This window comes from Pecten maximus, chromosome 8 (genome assembly GCF_902652985.1).
Source record: "Pecten maximus chromosome 8, xPecMax1.1, whole genome shotgun sequence".
NCBI lineage: Eukaryota > Metazoa > Mollusca > Bivalvia > Pectinida > Pectinidae > Pecten > Pecten maximus.
In genome coordinates, this window is record NC_047022.1 from 4,266,750 (window position 1) to 4,286,745 (window position 19,996).

Below are 19,996 nucleotides of genomic sequence, written 5' to 3' on the forward strand. Positions count from 1 at the left end.
CGGTCTGTTACAGTATCAGATACAGGAGGGTTAGTGACTGTCTGTCACAGTATCAGATACAGGAGGGTTAGTGACGGTATGTTACAGTATCAGATACAGGAGGGTTAGTGACGGTATGTTACAGTATCAGATACAGGAGGGTTAGTGACGGTCTGTCACAGTATCAGATACAGGAGGGTTAGTGACCGTCTGTTACAGTATCAGATACAGGAGGGTTAGTGACGGTATGTTACAGTATCAGATACAGGAGGGTTAGTGACGGTCTGTTACAGTATCAGATACAGGAGGGTTAGTGACAGTCTGTTACAGTATCAGATACAGGAGGGTTAGTGACTGTATGTTACAGTATCAGATACAGGAGGGTTAGTGACGGTCTGTTACAGTATCAGATACAGGAGGGTTAGTGACGGTCTGTTACAGTATCAGATACAGGAGGGTTAGTGACTGTCACAGTATCAGATACAGGAGGGTTAGTGACTGTCACAGTATCAGATACAGGAGGGTTAGTGACTGTATGTTACAGTATCAGATACAGGAGGGTTAGTGATGGTCTGTCACAGTATCAGATACAGGAGGGTTAGTGACTGTATGTTACAGTATCAGATACAGGAGGGTTAGTGACAGTCTGTTACAGTATCAGATACAGGAGGGTTAGTGACTGTCTGTTACAGTATCAGATACAGGAGGGTTAGTGACTGTCACAGTATCAGATACAGGAGGGTTAGTGACTGTCACAGTATCAGATACAGGAGGGTTAGTGACGGTCACAGTATCAGATACAGGAGGGTTAGTGACGGTCTGTTACAGTATCAGATACAGGAGGGTTAGTGACTGTCACAGTATCAGATACAGGAGGGTTAGTGACTGTCACAGTATCAGATACAGGAGGGTTAGTGACGGTCACAGTATCAGATACAGGAGGGTTAGTGACTGTCACAGTATCAGATACAGGAGGGTTAGTGACGGTCTGTTCCCAGATGTCAGTTCGTCAGATATGGAAGAGTTGGTGATGTGTGTATCATGTTTGCTACAGAGTGGTTGGTGACAGTCTACTGTCTGTCGTTTACCTCATCAGTTTCAGGTTTATTAGGTTAGATCCTGGTCTCAAATCTTGATGGAAAACTTAAGCTGGTAAAAGATTCTTTAAATGTTGTAATACTTTGTGACATCATATCTTTCTTACATCTGTCAATCTATTGATTATAGCACAACTGGTTGGCTCCCATTATTGTGCAACTAGCATTAAAGGTCAGGGTCGAAAAAGGTCACCATGACTACAGAAAAATCACATAATCGTTCCTTTGTCTTCGTTTGCAGGTAGATTTCTGTTTAAACTTAGGGATTTGAAAATTAGATCATTTAAGATAATGTATGTGTGTAACTTACTCAATTAGACAATTTTGATGAATGCAAATGCTAATTGTGGTTTACCTGTGATGGTTCCTATGGCAATCATTGTTGGTGAGGTAATTCACCATTCTGTTGATATGATTTAATTTGGTTGTGCCCTAAGATTTGAGTGCATCAAAGCTTAAAGTATTCCCCAGACTTTGTTTTATTCCAGATATACAAGATATCAAATGAAGAAGTTCATTTCTTCTATGTTGAAAATCAGCTATATTTAAAGAGTGCTAACTTTGTATCAAATTTATCTTTCGTGTTATCTGTAAATAGGGACCACCTGGTCCTAAGAGACAAGTTGTTTACCATAGTAACAACATAATGACAGGAGAATATTCTTTACAGCCCAGTGAAGCTTGCACCCCAGGGGCCTCTTCTGATGCACCCTCCAGCTGAAGACAACTACGGTGTGGACGCCTGCTCCGTGTGCTGTTTGGGCGAGGCTCCGACTGTGCTGGTCATCGCAACATGTGAGGGCAAACTCCACCACTGTGTTGTCCTGCCCTCCAGTTCACCGGAATCTCAGGTAAATATTACCACAGTCGGAACTGTTGGTCCGGCCCTCTCTACACCAGAATCTCCGGATAAATATTACCACAGTCGGGACTGTTGGTTCGGCCCTCTCTACACCAGAATCTCAGTTATGTATTACCACCATCTGAACTTATGGTCCGGCCCTCTCTACACCAGAATCTCCGGTAAATATTACCACAGTCGGAACTGTTGGTCCGGCCCTCTCTACACCGTAATCTCCGGTAAATATTACCACTGTCGGAACTGTTGGTCCGGCCCTCTCTACACCAGAATCTCCGGTAAATATTACCACAGTCGGAACTGTTGGTCCGGCCCTCTCTACACCAGAATCTCCGGTAAATATTACCGCAGTCGGAACTGTTGGTCCGGCCCTCTTTACACCAGAATCTCCGGTAAATATTACCACCGTATACTTTTGGTCCAGCCCTCTCTACACCAGAGTCTCTGGTAAATATTACCACCGTCTGAACTTATGGTCCGGCCCTCTCTACACCAGAATCTCCTGTAAATATTACCACAGTCGGAACTGTGGGTCCGGCCCTCTCTACACCAGAATCTCTGGTAAATATTACCACCGTCGGAACTGTTGGTCCGGCCCTCTCTACACCGTAATCTCCGGTAAATATTACCACAGTCGGAACTGTGGGTCCGGCCCTCTCTACACCAGTATCTCCGGTAAATATTACCACAGTCGGAACTGTTGGTCTGGCCCTCTCTACACCAGAATCTCAGGTAAATAATACCAGTCGGAACTGTTGGTCCGGCCCTCTCTACACCAGAATCTCCGGTAAATATTACCACAGTCAGAACTGTGGGTCCGGCCCTCTCTACACCAGTATCTCCGGTAAATATTACCACAGTCAGGACTGTTGGTCCGGCCCTCTCTACACCAGAATCTCCGGTAAATATTACCACAGTCTGAACTGTTGGTCCGGCCCTCTCTACACCAGAATCTCCGGTAAATATTACCACAGTCTGAACTGTTGGTCCGGCCCTCTCTACACCAGTATCTCCAGTAAATATTACCACAGTCTGAACTGTGGGTCCGGCCCTCTCTACACCAGAATCTCTGGTAAATATTACCACCGTCAGGACTGTTTGTCCGGCCCTCTCTACACCAGAATCTCCGGTAAATATTACCACAGTGTGAACTGTGGGTCCGGCCCTCTCTACACCAGAATCTCAGTTATGTATTAACACCGTCTGAACTTATGGTCCGGCCCTCTCTACACCAGAATCTCTGGTAAATATTACCACAGTCAGGGCTGTTGGTCTGGCCCTCTCTACACCAGAATCTCCGGTAAATATTACCACCGTCAGGACTGTTGGTCCGGCCCTCTCTACACCAGAATCTCCGGTAAATATTACCACAGTCAGGACTGTTGGTCCGGCCCTCTCTACACCAGAATCTCCGGTAAATATTACCACCGTCAGGACTGTTGGTCCGGCCCTCTCTACACCAGAATCTCCGGTAAATATTACCACAGTCAGGACTGTTGGTCCGGCCCTCTCTACACCAGAATCTCTGGTAAATATAACCGCCGTCAGGACTGTTGGTCCGGCCCTCTCTACACCAGAATCTCCGGTAAATATTACCACTGTCTGAACTGTTGGTCCGGCCCTCTCTACACCAGAGTCTCCGGTAAATATTACCACAGTCGGAACTGTTGGTCCGGCCCTCTCTACACCAGAATCTCCGGTAAATATTACCACAGTCGGAACTGTTGGTCCGGCCCTCTTTACACCAGAACCTCCGGTAAATATTACCACCGTATACTTTTGGTCCAGCCCTCTCTACACCAGAATCTCTGGTTAATATTACCACCGTCTGAACTGTGGGTCCGACCCTCTCTACACCAGAATCTCAGTTATGTATTACCACCGTCTGAACTTATGGTCCGGCCCTCTCTACACCAGAATCTCCGGTAAATAATACCACCATCTGAACTGTTGGTCCGGCCCTCTCTACACCAGAATCTCCGGTAAATATTACCACAGTCGGAACTGTTGGTCCGGCCCTCTCTACACCAGAATCTCCGGTAAATATTACCACAGTCGGAACTGTTGGTCCGGCCCTCTCTACACCAGAATCTCCGGTAAATATTACCACCGTCGGAACTGTTGGTCCGGCCCGCTCTACACCAGAATCTCTGGTAAATATTACCACCGTCGGAACTGTTGGTCCGGCCCTCTCTACACCGGAATCTCCGGTAAATATTACCACAGTCGGAACTGTTGGTCCGGCCCTCTCTACACCAGAGTCTCCGGTAAATATTACCACTGTCGGAACTGTTGGTTCGGCCCTCTCTACACCCTAATCTCTGTTATATATTACCAGCGTCTGGACTTTTGGTCTGGCCTCTCTACACCAGAATCTCTTGTAAATATTACCACAGTCGGAACTGTTGGTCCGGCCCTCTCTACACCAGAATCTCCAGTAAATATTACCACAGTCGGAACTGTTGGTCCGGCCCTCTCTACACCAGAGTCTCCGGTAAATATTACCACCGTCGGAACTGTTGGTCCGGCCCTCTCTACACCAGAATCTCTGGTAAATATTACCACCGTCGGAACTGTTGGTCCGGCCCTCTCTACACCGGAATCTCCGGTAAATATTACCACAGTCGGAACTGTTGGTACGGCCCTCTCTACACCAGAGTCTCCTGTAAATATTACCACTGTCGGAACTTTTGGTCCGGCCCTCTCTACACCAGAATCTCTGGTAAATATTACCGCAGTCGGAACTGTTGGTCCGGCCCTCTCTACACCAGAATCTCTGGTAAATAATACCACCATCTGAACTGTTGGTCCGGCCCTCTCTACACCCTAATCTCTGTTATTAGCTCACCTGGTCCGAAGGACCAAGGTGAGCTTATGCCATACCGTGGCGTCCGTCGTCCGTCGTCCGTCCGTCCGTCGTCCGTCGTCCGTCCGTCCGTCAACAATTGACTTCTTCTTCATAACCACTGATCAGAATTTGACCAAATTTGGTCAGAAGCATCCCTATGGGTAGGGGACTCAAAATTGTACAAATGATGGGGCTGACCCCCCAGGGGCCTGAGGGGCAGGGCCAAAAGGGGTCAATTTGGCTATATTGATATAAATAACTTCTTCTCTGAAACCGAGCAAAGGATATTGCTCCTATTTGTCTGGAAGTATCACTATGGGGTGGGGATTCAAAATTGTACAAATGGTGGTGCTGACCCCCAGGGGCCTGAGGGGCGGGGCCAAAAGGGGTCAATTTGGCCATATTGATATAAACGACTTCTTCTCTGAAACCCAGTAAAGGATATTGCTCCTATTTGTCTGGAAGCATCACTATGGGGTGGGGATTCAAAATTGTACAAATGGTGGTGCTGACCCCCTAGGGGCCTGAGGGGCGAGGCAAAAATGGGTCAATATAGCTACCATATTGATATAAACGACTTCTTCTCTGGAACAGAGCAAAGGATATCACTCATATTTGCCTGGTAGCATAACTTTGGGGTGGGGATTCAAAATTGTACAAATGATGGGACTGACCCCCTAGGGGCCTGAGGGGCGAGGCAAAAATGGGTCAATATAGCTATATTGATATAAACTACTTCTCTGGAACCAAGCAAAGGATATCCCTCATATTTGCCTGGTAGCATCACTTTGGGGTGGGGATTCAAAATTGTACAAATGATGGGGCTGAACCCAGGGGCCGGAAGGGCGGGGCCAAATGTGGTCATTTGGGCTATATTGATATAAACAACTTCTTCTCTGAAACCGAACAAACGATATTGCTCATATTTGCCTGGTAGCAACAATATGGGGTGGGGATTCAAAATTGTACAAATGGTGTGGCTGACCCCCGGGGGGCCCGAGGGGCGGGGCCAAGAGGGGTCAATTTTGCTGTATTGATATTAACGACTTCTTCTCTGAAACCGAGCAAAGGATATTGCTCCTATTTGCCTGGAAGCAATCACTATGGGGTGGGGATTCAAAATTGTACAAATGGTGGTGCTGACCCCCTAGGGGCCTGTGAGGCGGGGCAAAAATGGGTCAATATAGCTATATTGATATTAACGACTTCTTCTCTGAAACTAAGCAATGGATATCACTCATATTTGCCTGGTAGCAACACCCTAGGGTAGGGATTCAAAATTGTACAAATGACAGGGCTGACCCCAGGGGACCTAAGAGGTGGGGCCAAAAGGGGTTATTTTGGCAAAATTGATATAAACAACTTTTTCTCTGAAAATAAGCAATGGATATCTTTAATATGTGACTGGTAGCATTCACTTTGGTTAAGGATTCAAAATTGTACAAATGATGGGGCCGACCCCCTGGAGGCTGAGGGGCTGGGCCAAAAGGGGTCAATTTGGCTAAATTGATATGAACAACTTCTCTGAAACAGCTCATATTTGACTATTAGCATCCTATTGGGGTAGGGATTCAAAATTGTATAAAGGAAGGAGCTGACCCCAGGGGGCAGAGGGCAGGGTCAAAAGGGGCCAATTGGTCTATACAAGATCTTCTCTGAAACTAAGCTATGGATATCACTCACATTTGTGTGGTAGCATCCCTATGGGGTCGCGCCAAAAGTCAATTTTATTTCATGGATTAATGTACCTTTTGGCATTTTAGTATTAAAATAAAACCAATGTACATGTACCCATATAAAATGCTTATGATATATATTGACATAGCAATACCAGCGACAAATATACTTAAGCATCATTCTTGTTTCATATCTCATGAAACCAGGTGAGCGATACAGGCCCTCTGGGCCTCTTGTATTTTACCAGCGTCTGGACTTTTGGTCCGGCCTCTCTACACCAGAATCTCTTGTAAATATTTCCACAGTCGGAACTGTTGGTCCGGCCCTCTCTACACCAGAATCTCCGGTAAATATTACCACAGTCGGAACTGTTGGTCCGGCCCTCTCTACACCAGAGTCTCCGGTAAATATTACCACCGTCGGAACTGTTGGTCCGGCCCTCTCTACACCAGAATCTCTGGTAAATATTACCACTGTCGGAACTGTTGGTCCGGCCCTCTCTACACCGGAATCTCCGGTAAATATTACCACAGTCGGAACTGTTGGTCCAGCCCTCTCTACACCAGAGTCTCCGGTAAATATTACCATTGTCGGAACTTTTGGTCTGGCCCTCTCTACACCAGAATCTCAGGTAAATATTACCACAGTCAGAACTTTTGGTCCGGCCCTCTCTACACCAGAATCTCCGGTAAATATTACCACAGTCTGAACTGTGGGTCCGGCCCTCTCTACACCAGAATCTCAGTTATTTATTACTAGCGTCTGAACTTATGGTCCGGCCCTCTCTACACCAGAATCTCTGTTATTTATTGCTACCGTCTGGACTGTTGGTCCGGCCCTCTCTACACCAGAATCTCAGGTAAATATTACCACTGTCTGAACCGGTCAGCAGATGGCTTCAAGGATATCTAAACCTGATTATAAGAATTTAGCAGGTCAGCATGAGACTTTAAGGTTATCTCAACCTTATTATAAGAGTTGGGCCGGTCAGCAGAAGGCTTTGGAGATATCTTGACCCAATGGTAAGAGTTTGGCCGGTCAGCACATGACTTGCCGATTATTTGCCTGCCAAGGTCTTCAACTCAGGTAAAGATGTGCCTGTCCACAGAACAGGCCAATGTAAGATTGTATTAGTCTACACACTTGGTGTGTATGTGTGATTACTTCTCAGGACACACATAGATTAATTACATATAGCCTGAAGTAGGTTGACACTGGTAGACTTGTGATTGACTTTAACGTAAGGCTGTTCCCAGAAAAACATATATGGGACGGGGGAGGGCACATTGAAATTAGGGGACCCTTCTATAGACGCAATTTAAACTTTTGATGACCCTCCCACATAACCATGTTTTTGTGAACGGTACCCTCGTATAGAAGCAGTTCTAATGTAAAAAATTGTACAAAGACATCAAATGCACCAAACAGCCAAAACAATTTATTTCAGTCCCCCAACAACCCATTGATGTGATTTTAATTTGAACCCTAACCACCACATTTAATTTATCAAAGTGCCTCGTGTTTTAAACTTAAGAATCTTCCCCCGCGGGTTGAGATTACCCTGTCTCACCCCCAAGGGGGGTGAAAGATTCTAATAATCCAGATGGGAAACCTAGGAACTCTTTATCAACCTGTGAAGACAAGCGATGTTGACTTTTCCTTCTTTTCTATTTTATTACAATCAGATTCTTTATTATGATGTCAGATTTACTTAACAGTTATTTAAGCTAGCTCTTCATGTTGAATTTGCCTTTGTCTAGTTGGCATTCATCAGCCCATAACTTCCAAATGAAAGCAGTTCAATGATTATATTTACATTTGACAACAATTTTTAAAGACTATATCCAAGAATTTGGCTCCAACGATGAATGAACAAATTATTATCGTCAAAGACGGAACAGCCTTTTCAACAGCCATCTTTTGTTATTACCGACATGACAATTATGACGTCACTATAATAATGACATCATAATAAAGATTTGGAAGTTATGGACTCGTGAAATTCAAGTGAGCTTGGTAAAGCTAAATAGTGGGACTCCATTGTAAATGTTAATATAATGCCATGAAGAACTGGTAGTTGATGAACTGTCTTGTATTGGTTTTTAGGTGGACAATGATTGGTCAATATCAGCAGGCAGTACTGGTCAGTTTGAGGGAGCCCCTGATGTGTCGCTCTACGTATATGAAAGCGTAGAGTTGGAGATGACATTAACCACGGCAGAAAGTGATACTGAAGATGAATTTAGTTGTCCAATTCGACTGCTGAAAGGTGAGTCTGCGAACTGTAAAGGGGCCTCTCACAATGTTAACACTGGTCAGCATTGAGGAGACATTGCTGGATGTCTATAGGTCAGATTGAGTGGATGTCACACAATGTCTATAGGTCAGATTGAGTGGATGTCACACAATGACCTCGTATCACAATGTCTATAGGTCAGATTTGTGGGGACATTACACAATGTTTATACAGGTCAGATTTGTGGGGACATCACACAATGTCTGTACAGGTCAGATTTGTGGGGACATCACACAATGTCTACAGGTCAGATTTGTGGGGACATCACACAATGTCTATACAGGTCAGATTTTTAGGGACATCACGCAATGTCTATACAGGTCAGATTTGTGGGGACATCACATAATATCTATACAGGTCAGATTTGTAGGGACATCACGCAATGTCTATACAGGTCAGATTTGTGGGGACATCACATAATATCTATACAGGTCAGATTTGTAGGGACATCACACAATGTCTATACAGGTAAGATTTGTGGGGACATCACACAATATCTATACAGGTCAGATTTGTAGAGACATCACACAATGTCTACACAGGTCAGATTTGTAGAGACATCACACAATGTCTATACAGGTCAGATTTGTGGGGACATCACATAATGTCTGTACAGGTAAGATTTGTAGAGACATCACTCGATGTCTACACATGTCTTATTGTTGGGACATCACGCAATATGGGAACCATTTCTAAAATTGCTTGATGATTTTATTCCTTACAAACTTATTCCGAAGTTTCTATTTCATTTTGTATGCAATGATTTATTGAAACTTGGTGGTTGTTAACATGTACAGACCAAAGTTGTAGAGAATGGAATTGATTAGTGTTACAATGTATTACCTTTGGTCTGGTTTTCCTGATGACTCACATTTTTATACTGTATTGAATTAATTAGTCTCACTCATAGGAAATTGTTTCGTAATGAATTAATGCTGATATCCTACTTTTTTACCTGTAAATTCCTTAAGCAACCTTGATTGGTTACTCGGTTAATGTCACATGATGTCGAGTTGTCAATCGTCCTCATATGACCCAGGCTATTGTGGGGACCCTCGACCCTATACAAACATGATAACACAATCATAAAAAGGTAGAAGGAATAAAATATTCAAAAATCCTGCACAAATAGTTTTTAAAAAAGTTTTTTATAATGGTTTGAAATTAATCAGTGCCAAAAGTTCCATCTAATTATGCCGTGAAATATGCTACTAACGAGTTGGTTATTGGCAGGTATGGTACAGTGTCCATCGTCTATCTAGCGTCACTTAACCACTTGGCCCAGGGTCATGTTGTTTGGCCAGTGGATGCTGGGATAAAGAGCTGCTAAGTTTTTCAAATGAACATCCCTGGCCTACTTTCAAGGTCACAGGGGTCAAATGTATTAAAATTTTAGAATGAATTCTTCTTTACCAGTGGGAGGCCCAGTGTCATAATTTTGGGCCAGTAGCATGCTTTGTCCAAGGGCTACAATGAACGATCTTGACCTACGTTTAAGGTCATAGGGGTCAACTGTATGATAAACATCTTCCTTTTTGGGGCCATTATCTTGCTCAGATGAAAGCTTAAAGGAAGACCATGTTCTTCGAATGAATGACCTTGATGTACTTTTAAGGTCACGGCAGAAATGTTCAAGTCTTCACATGATTTGTTAATAGTTATAAAAAATGTTTAAGTCATGATAATAGACCGTAATGGAAGAGAAACCAATGGGAATTTTGAATCAGCTTTGAAATTCCAACAAAATAAGTTAATTTCATAAACTGTAGATCAAGTGATCATTGCAGGCCAATGGGGCCTCTTATTCCATTGTTAACCTGATTTTAATGTTGCATTGGCTTTAAATTTATGGTATCAGCCCATAACATAGAAAAGGATGTCCCTGTAATATGGCTGAGGCAGCTGTGTTTAATTTGTAAGAAAAAAGAATTGAGCAATAAAAAATATACATAGATTTTCACACAGATTGTGCGCATTGTGGGTGAGTCTTGAGAATTAATGATATTGTAAAATTCAATATTTCTTTTGCAATGCATCATTATGTGTGTCTATAAAGTGTAAATATACAGGTGCTCCATACTACCAAGAGGAGACTATTCGGTTGTATTTGGGAAAATAATTACTAAAATTTTAGTGAATTTTAGAGTTTGCATAAAAGTTAGTATACTATCCAGTAACAAGTGGGACAGACAAGACATATATTAACGGTTAAAGAAATTTGAGTTATGGAGTTATAACAACCAAAAAAAATAGTGTACTCTTAAGCTCTTATATTTATGTAAATATTCAAGTTGACCTTGCATCAGAAATATATTCAAGTTGACCTTAGATGTAGCATCAAAAATATATTCAAGTTGACCTTACATCAAAAATATATTCAAGTTGATCTTACATCAAAAATGTATTCAAGTTGACCTTACATCAAAAATATATTCAAGTTGACCTTAGATGTAGCATCAAAAATATATTCAAGTTGACCTTAGACTTAACATCAAAAATATATTCAAGTTGACTTTAGACTTAACATCAAAAATATATTCAAGTTGACTTTAGACTTAACATCAAAAATATATTCAAGTTGACTTTAGACTTAACATCAAAAATATATTCAAGTTGACCTTAGACTTAACATCAAAAATATATTCAAGTTGACTTTAGACTTAACATCAAAAATATATTCAAGTTGACTTTAGACTTAACATCAAAAATATATTCAAGTTGACCTTAGATGTAACATCAAAAATATATTCAAGTTGACCTTACATCAAAAATATATTCAAGTTGACTTTAGACTTAACATCAAAATATATTCAAGTTGACTTTAGACTTAACATCAAAAATATATTCAAGTTGACCTTACATCAAAAATATATTCAAGTTGACTTTAGACTTACATCAAAAATATATTCAAGTTGATCTTAGACTTAACATCAAAAATATATTCAAGTTGACCTTACATCAAAAATATATTCAAGTTGACTTTAGACTTAACATCAAAAATATATTCAAGTTGACCTTACATCAAAAATATATTCAAGTTGATCTAAGACTTAACATCAAAAATATATTCAAGTTGATCTTACATCAAAAATGTATTCAAGTTGATCTAAGACTTAACATCAAAAATATATTCAAGTTGACCTTAAGACTTAACATCAAAAATATATTCAAGTTGACTTTAGACTTACATCAAAAAAATATATTCAAGTTGACCTTACATCAAAAATATATTCAAGTTGACCTAAGACTTAACATCAAAAATATATTTAGTTGACTGTTTTGAACCCACCAAGCCTACATCAATAAAACAGCTGATGATTTTATAGCTTCATCTGTTATACTGTACTGGGGTTAAATGGTCTCTTTTCACTTTCAGTAATAAGTGATGGAATAAATGATTATTTTGCTGACTTTTCAAATATTTTACTCTAGATTTCTTATTGAATCAAAGATATTTTAATGGGACCAAATTATTATGAAGTTAAGTGGAGAATTGACTTACTCCATGGAGACTGGGTATTACCATATTTATTCAACAAAAACTCCTATACCTCATACCATATTTGACCCAACAGGTACATCTGTCTCTATAATTAAGTGCACACTGGGTTTTTTTGGGGGGTTTTTTACAGGAAAAGAAGACATGTATGCTACTTAAAAAATAAATATGAAAACTCTTAGCCTCACTGATCTGCTTATATAATCTTGGGTCTTTCAAATTTTCTCTGAATTTTTTTATACTTATGGAAGATTTGTAAAAAAAGAAGTTATTTTTTCCACCCAATTTCACAAACTTCCCTGTACATTGTTTCATTAAGCATACCCCTTTTGTGTATAATTTTTAAGTCCACTTTGAGGGGCCGCGGTGGCTGAGTGGTTAAGGTGTCCCGACACTTTATCACTAGCCCTCCACCTCTGGGTTGCGAGTTCGAAACCTACGTGGGGCAGTTGCCAGGTACTGACCGTAGGCCGGTGGTTTTTCTCCGGGTACTCCGGCTTTCCTTCACCTCTAAACCTGGCATGTCCTTAAATGACCCTGGCTGTTAATAGGACGATAAACAAAATAAACCATTACGATGAATATGTTTAAAAGTCCTGTTTCATTATCCAGGCTCCTACAATGAGTCCATCTCCTTCTTTCACCAATTGTTTGTGAGTCCTTCCCTCAACATTATAATTACCAGATAACAAATTAAGGAAAATTATCCAACGGACATTTTAGGAAGTGGGAGAAAAACAGGTTTGGCGACAGGTGCCGGCACGTTTTTGTAGGCCCTGTTAAACAGATCATCACTAGAGTCTCCTACCTTGTAAAATTAGAACTTAAGGTCATTTTTCATAGCGTTGTGGACATAATAATAGTCATTTTCTTTCACATTTACTGAAATAACTCTTTAGTTATACAAGCTGGCTGACACTGAAATATGTGATTTGAAAATGGAACTTGAGATATCTGTTAAGTAAAGTGCTTGTCGGCTCGTTAAATGGCAAGTTTTGATGTGTACGGACATGAGATGCGACCTGGGCCTGAAACAACAAGTGCAACTTTTGCCATTATTAACACAGTATTAATTATGGTCCTCTTAATTAGCAAGATTTAACGCGCGAGTCGTCACATTTTTCGTAATTTTTTGTCACCTGAGATTTTCTACTTATATATGTGATAATCATTTCTGTTAATGAATGACCATAATGCTGTCAGACATTACCTATCATAATTAGAGGCATTTGTTTTGTTTCTTGGACATCCTCTGACCATTGACATCATAAATAATCATATTCACAGGAGGAAGCATCTGACATTTGATGAAGTGAAATGAACTTTTACAGTAAAATTATCTAGTTTATATTCAAATTTATATGAAATTTGAATTGTAAATTTATTGCCTTTTTTTGTAATTTGGTGTGTCCAGATGTTCCATCTTCTTAAAAAACTGATTTATTTTATTTTATTAAAATCAAAAATGATGTCTTCAGATTTAAAACATTTTTGATCTATGATGATTCATGAAATTTAAAAATGAAATTCTTTGATGTATTCTTAAAGTTGAATGAAATCATCTGATGGAATTGTACTTTCGTAAAATGAGGGTCACGGATGTAAATACCACAACAAAGATCACTAAAATTGATATATAAACTTTCAGCTATTAAGTATTTCTTAGCAAGAGCATCTTGGTACATGTTTTCAATTAAGATCTTAACATAAAGATGACAATTAATTTGGATTTGATTAATTATTCAGGCCATATGTTAAAGTTTTCTTTCTTCTCCACATTGAGCTGAAACCTGGAATATACTAATACAAATGTACATGTATCTATATATATATATATACACCCAAACACACTAAGAGTCAGAACTTCAGTTAATATTTACTTTTAAATGGACTTTTTTAATTAATTGTTAATTAATCAAATGTTAAAGTTTTCCGTTTAGGTCAGTTTTACGCTTGATTTCTAACGAAGTATTGTACTTATATCTGTGTATGATCAGCCAAACACACATTTCATATTCTCACCTACAGTTTCTGTTAATTGGACTTTGTTAATTAATTATTAATTAATTGAATGTTAAGGTTTTCTGTTTAGTTCAGTGTTGAGCTTGATATCTCACAAAGTGTTGTACTTATATCTGTGTATTATTATCCTAACGCACATTTCATATTCTCACCTTGTTAGTTGGACTTTGTTGATTAATTGGGCGATGTTAAAGTTTTCCATTTAGCTCTACACTTATAAACTTAATTTCTCATTAAGTACATGTGCTGTCATAACCAATCGCGGAATATACTTTATACTGTGCCATATAAACACTTATTTTTTGGTTAATAACTTAACCTACACTGATGTCTTTGTGTTACGGTAGCTTAATTTACTTTTCTCCTACAGCCTACCAAACATTTCAGTTATGTTTTTATTGGTTTGTTCTTTCTTTCTTTCTTTTTTGTTCAAATTTTTTTTTTTAATTTTTTTTTTTTTACGATTTTCAGAAGTATATTGAAAATTCCCTCAGAAACTGATTTTGGGCTATAATACAACTATAGATAGATTTAATACAACTTGTTTTATCCTGATGATATGGAAATGTGGGGACTGACGAGACATATAATTACGTACAATTCTTGTTATACCTTTACATCAATACCAATACGTATGCTTTTCAGCATTCAGAATGGCTCTTCTGGTCTTTACCTGAAGTACTTGACATTAAGAATTTGTAATTTCTACCTTGTTTTAGGAATTCAAAATTGATGATTTCATGTGGATAATTTCAATATTTCGACCAGTAAGAAAGTTTACAGTTTTTGGTGTTTTCCTCTAATTTCAACTTAGTGATCCACTATAGATAGTTTAGGGATCATCTTTAATGGTCCCACTGTCATCATATATATGCTTGAGTTTATATAGGGGCTGTGGTGGCCGAGTGGTTAAGGTTTCCCGACACTTTATCACTAGCCCTCCACCTCTGGGTTGCGAGTTCGAAACCTGCGTGTAGCAGTTGCCAGGTACTGACCGTAGACCGGTGGTTTTTCTCCGGGTACTCCGGCTTTCCTCCACCTCCAAAACCTGGCACATCCTTAAATGACCCTGGCTGTTAATAGGACGTTAAAATAATAAACCAAGATTGAGTTTATATGGACAATTTTTAACATCTTGGCTGTGATCTAGTTCTTTCTGTAAGACTACGCTTTAGGTAGGTCTCTTACCGATGAATATGATGACGACAAGTTGACAACAATGAAAGTCAGGGTTAGCACGGGCCTTGAGAAATCCTTGAATTCACCTTGGGCCTTGAAAAGCCTTGAATGTCATTTTGGGCCTTCAGAAAGCCTTGAATTCACCTTGGGCCTTGAAAAGCCTTGAATGTTATTCTGGGCCTTGAAAAGCCTGAAAAGCCTTGAATTACACCTTGGGCCTTGAAAATCCTTGAAAAGACTTGAAAAGCCTTGAAAAGCCTTGAATTACACCTTGGGCCTTGAAAAGCCTTCAATTTCATTCTGGGCCTTGAAAAGCCTTGAAAATTAAGGTTCCATTAGGATAAGTGAAACCCTGGCCATGCACTGATCATTTGGATTCAACATTGTCTTTACTGCCTCCCCTACAGACGTTTCTGTTATAATAAATGTTTGATAAGAATAATTACCATGTCAAGTTGTATTTTGATCAAGTGGATAGTTATAATAAGTTGCTTTTTTGTTCTCTTGTTCCCTCTCAAGGTGACTTAGATGACAGGTAAAATGGGCCCTTGGACATTTAATTAAGACATTGAAAAAGCTTTAAAAGGGCCTTGAATTTGATTTGACATAATCCGTATGAACCCTAAAAATGTTATTTAAGGAGTGGGTGGGAATATGTGTGTGTTCGTAATTGTGTGCACATATATATCATGTTAATGCATGATTAGAAAGGTCCTAGAATTATAAACAGTGATCAGCGAGTACAAGACCCCCTGGCTAAGCCCTGTGTACCTAGCACTTATAACTTGGAAATGACCCAAAGTGACCCGTCACGACTCTGATACGGTGATCATCATTCACAGTCAACAGGGGTCGGAGGTCAGGTAAACACAGCTTACAAACGTTTTATGCTTTTGTGCTTGAGAGAATCCTGCCAATTTCATTTGATATAGGTAACGCATGCCGTCACGGCTTACACTGTTGTTTATTGCCGGAAATCTACCAAACATGGCGTTTGACATGATGTGAAAAATGGAATATTTTCTCAATGAGACTTGTGCAGGTTGTGTATCAGGTTAGACTGGGTTTACCTAAGAGGACACCTGGAATGAGATTTCTCCGAATCTGGCCTCTGTACTCGGTGTTCGGAGTGGATTCACAGAGTATTCAATCAAAATCTCCCTGATGTTTTATAATTTATTTGTTATGTTGACCATATTCAAGTATTCAATACATTTCAGCTTTATATTATAAAACAATCACTAGTTTTATCAATGTAATTGATAAATGACACCTTAGACACAATGATATTAGAAGTTTCTCTTTCCAGTATTTTTTTGATATTTTTACCTCTGAGCATGTCATTGGTACAGGAAATGTTATCTAAATGTTCTGTAGTTAAAAAATCGACAAAGTTTCAAAAAAAAACAACAATTAAGCAAATTAGCCGGTTTACCTTAATGATGGGAGGTAACTCTCACTGGGACAGAAATGATAATTAATCTCTAACAAACACGACAGAAAAGGTACTAATTCTGGTAAAAATGTCATTCTGATTTTATCTTTTAAAAGCAAATTGGTCTCCTGTACAATTGCATACTTTTAAATACAATCAATAACAAGTGTCACTTGATGATAAAATTACACAATACGTCATATGACAACAGTGTCAACAGATGATGGGGCCACACAACAGCTAATGTCATGACAACAGTGTCTACAGATGATGGGGCCACACAACAGCTAATGTCATGACAACAGTGACTACAGATGATGGGGCCACACAACAGCTAATGTCGTATGACAACAGTGTCAACAGATGATGGGGCCACACAACAGCTAATGTCGTATGACAACAGTGTCAACAGATGATGGGGCCACACAACAGCTAATGTCATGACAACAGTGTCTACAGATGATGGGGCCACACAACAGCTAATGTCATGACAACAGTGTCTACAGATGATGGGGACACACAACAGCTAATGTCGTATGACGACAGTGTCTACAGATGATGGGGCCACACAACAGCTAATGTCATATGACGACGGTGTCTACAGATGATGGGGCCACACAACAGCTAATGTCGTATGACAACAGTGTCTACAGATGATGGAGCCACACAACAGCTAATGTTGTATGACGACGGTGTCTACAGATGATGGGGCCACACAACAGCTAATGTTGTATGACGACGGTGTCTACAGATGATGGGGCCACACAACAGCTAATGTCGTATGACGACAGTGTCTACAGATGATGGAGCCACACAACAACTAATGTCGTATGACAACAGTGTCTACAGATGATGGGGCCACACAACAGCTAATGTCGTATGACGACGGTGTCTACAGATGATGGGGCCACACAACAGCTAATGTCGTATGACGACAGTGTCTACAGATGATGGGGCCACACAACAACTAATGTTGTATGACGACAGTGTCTACAGATGATGGGGCCACACAACAACTAATGTCGTATGGCAACAGTGTCTACAGATGATGGGGCCACACAACAGCTAATGTCGTATGACAACAGTGTCTACAGATGATGGGGCCACACAACAGCTAATGTCGTATGACAACAGTGTCTACAGATGATGGGGCCACACAACAGCTAATGTTGTATGACAACAGTGTCTACAGATGATGGGGCCACACAACAACTAATGTCATGACAACAGTGTCTACAGATGATGGGGCCACACAACAGCTAATGTTGTATGACAACAGTGTCTACAGATGATGGGGCCACACAACAGCTAATGTCATATGACAACAGTGTCTACAGATGATGGGGCCACACAACAGCTAATGTCGTATGACGACAGTGTCTACAGATGATGGGGCCACACAACAGCTAATGTCATGACAACAGTGTCTACAGATGATGGGGCCACACAACAGCTAATGTCGTATGACGACAGTGTCTACAGATGATGGGGCCACACAACAGCTAATGTCGTATGACAACAGTGTCTACAGATGATGGGGCCACACAACAACTAATGTCGTATGGCAACAGTGTCTACAGATGATGGGGCCACACAACAGCTAATGTCGTATGAAAACAGTGTCTACAGATGATGGGGCCACACAACAGCTAATGTCGTATGACGACAGTGTCTACACATGATGGGACCACACAACAGCTAAATGTCAGTGAACAACAGTGTCTACAGATATGGGGCCACACAACAGCTAATGTCGTATGACACAGTGTCTACAGATGATGGGGCCACACAACAGCTAATGTCGTATGACAACAGTGTCTACAGATGATGGGCCACACAACAGCTAATGTCGTATGACGACAGTGTCTACAGATGATGGGGCCACACAACAGCTAATGTCGTATGACAACAGTGTCTACAGATGATGGGGCCACACAACAGCTAATGTCGTATGACAACAGTGTCTACAGATGATGGGGCCACACAACAGCTAATGTCGTATGACGACAGTGTCTACAGATGATGGGGCCACACAACAGCTAATGTCATGACGACAGTGTCTACAGATGATGGGGCCACACAACAGCTAATGTCGTATGACGACAGTGTCTACAGATGATGGGGCCACACAACAGCTAATGTCATGACGACAGTGTCTACAGATGATGGGGCCACACAACAGCTAATGTCATGACAACAGTGTCTACAGATGATGGGGCCACACAACAGCTAATGTCGTATGACAACAGTGTCTACAGATGATGGGACCACACAACAGCTAATGTCGTATGACGACAGTGTCTACAGATGATGGGGCCACACAACAGCTAATGTCGTATGACAACAGTGTCTACAGATGATGGGGCCACACAACAGCTAATGTCGTATGACGACAGTGTCTACAGATGATGGGGCCACACAACAGCTAATGTCGTATGACAACAGTGTCTACAGATGATGGGGCCACACAACAGCTAATGTCGTATGACAACAGTGTCTACAGATGATGTAACCGCACAACAGCTAATGTCGTATGACGACAGTGTCTACACATGATGGGACCACACAACAGCTAATGTCGTATGACAACAGTGTCTACAGATGATGTAACCGCACAACAGCTAATGTCGTATGACGACAGTGTCTACACATGATGGGACCACACAACAGCTAATGTCGTATGACAACAGTGTCTACAGATGATGGGGCCACACAACAGCTAACTAGACTAACAGGAATTTTGTTAATATGATAAATTTATAAAAAACAGTGGTTGTGATCATATCAACACCTACAGAGCAATAATTGGATTGGACCTTGTGTTTCTCTCACAACTTTGTTAAATACATGTAACAAGCAAGATAGATTAAATATATCATCATAAAACTCCGAAACTCGCTTTTACATGTGAAATTCCATTAAAGCGAAGTGAGGGGCTATGAGAAAGCTGTTAAAATAACCACAATTCTAATCATCATTCCTGTCAAATTTGCATAAATGTTTAATGTGGATTTTAAAACATGTGTTGAAATTAAAAATTTAATGAGTGTTAAGACTTAATTTCAGAAATAAAATTGTCAACTTTGTATAAATTTTGATCTTGAG

At 40.5% G+C, this 19,996-nt stretch overlaps 1 protein-coding gene across 1 annotated transcript in view; it reads left to right on the forward strand.

Moving 5' to 3' along the window:
- LOC117332647 (nucleoporin 88-like) overlaps positions 1-19,996 on the forward strand; it is a 69,805-nt gene that overhangs the window by 11,490 nt on the left and 38,319 nt on the right. Inside the window, exons 5-6 of the mRNA XM_033891637.1 lie at positions 1,747-1,927; positions 8,567-8,729. Of these exons, the coding sequence (XP_033747528.1) occupies positions 1,747-1,927; positions 8,567-8,729 (344 nt within the window). The remainder of the gene's footprint in view (positions 1-1,746; positions 1,928-8,566; positions 8,730-19,996) is intronic.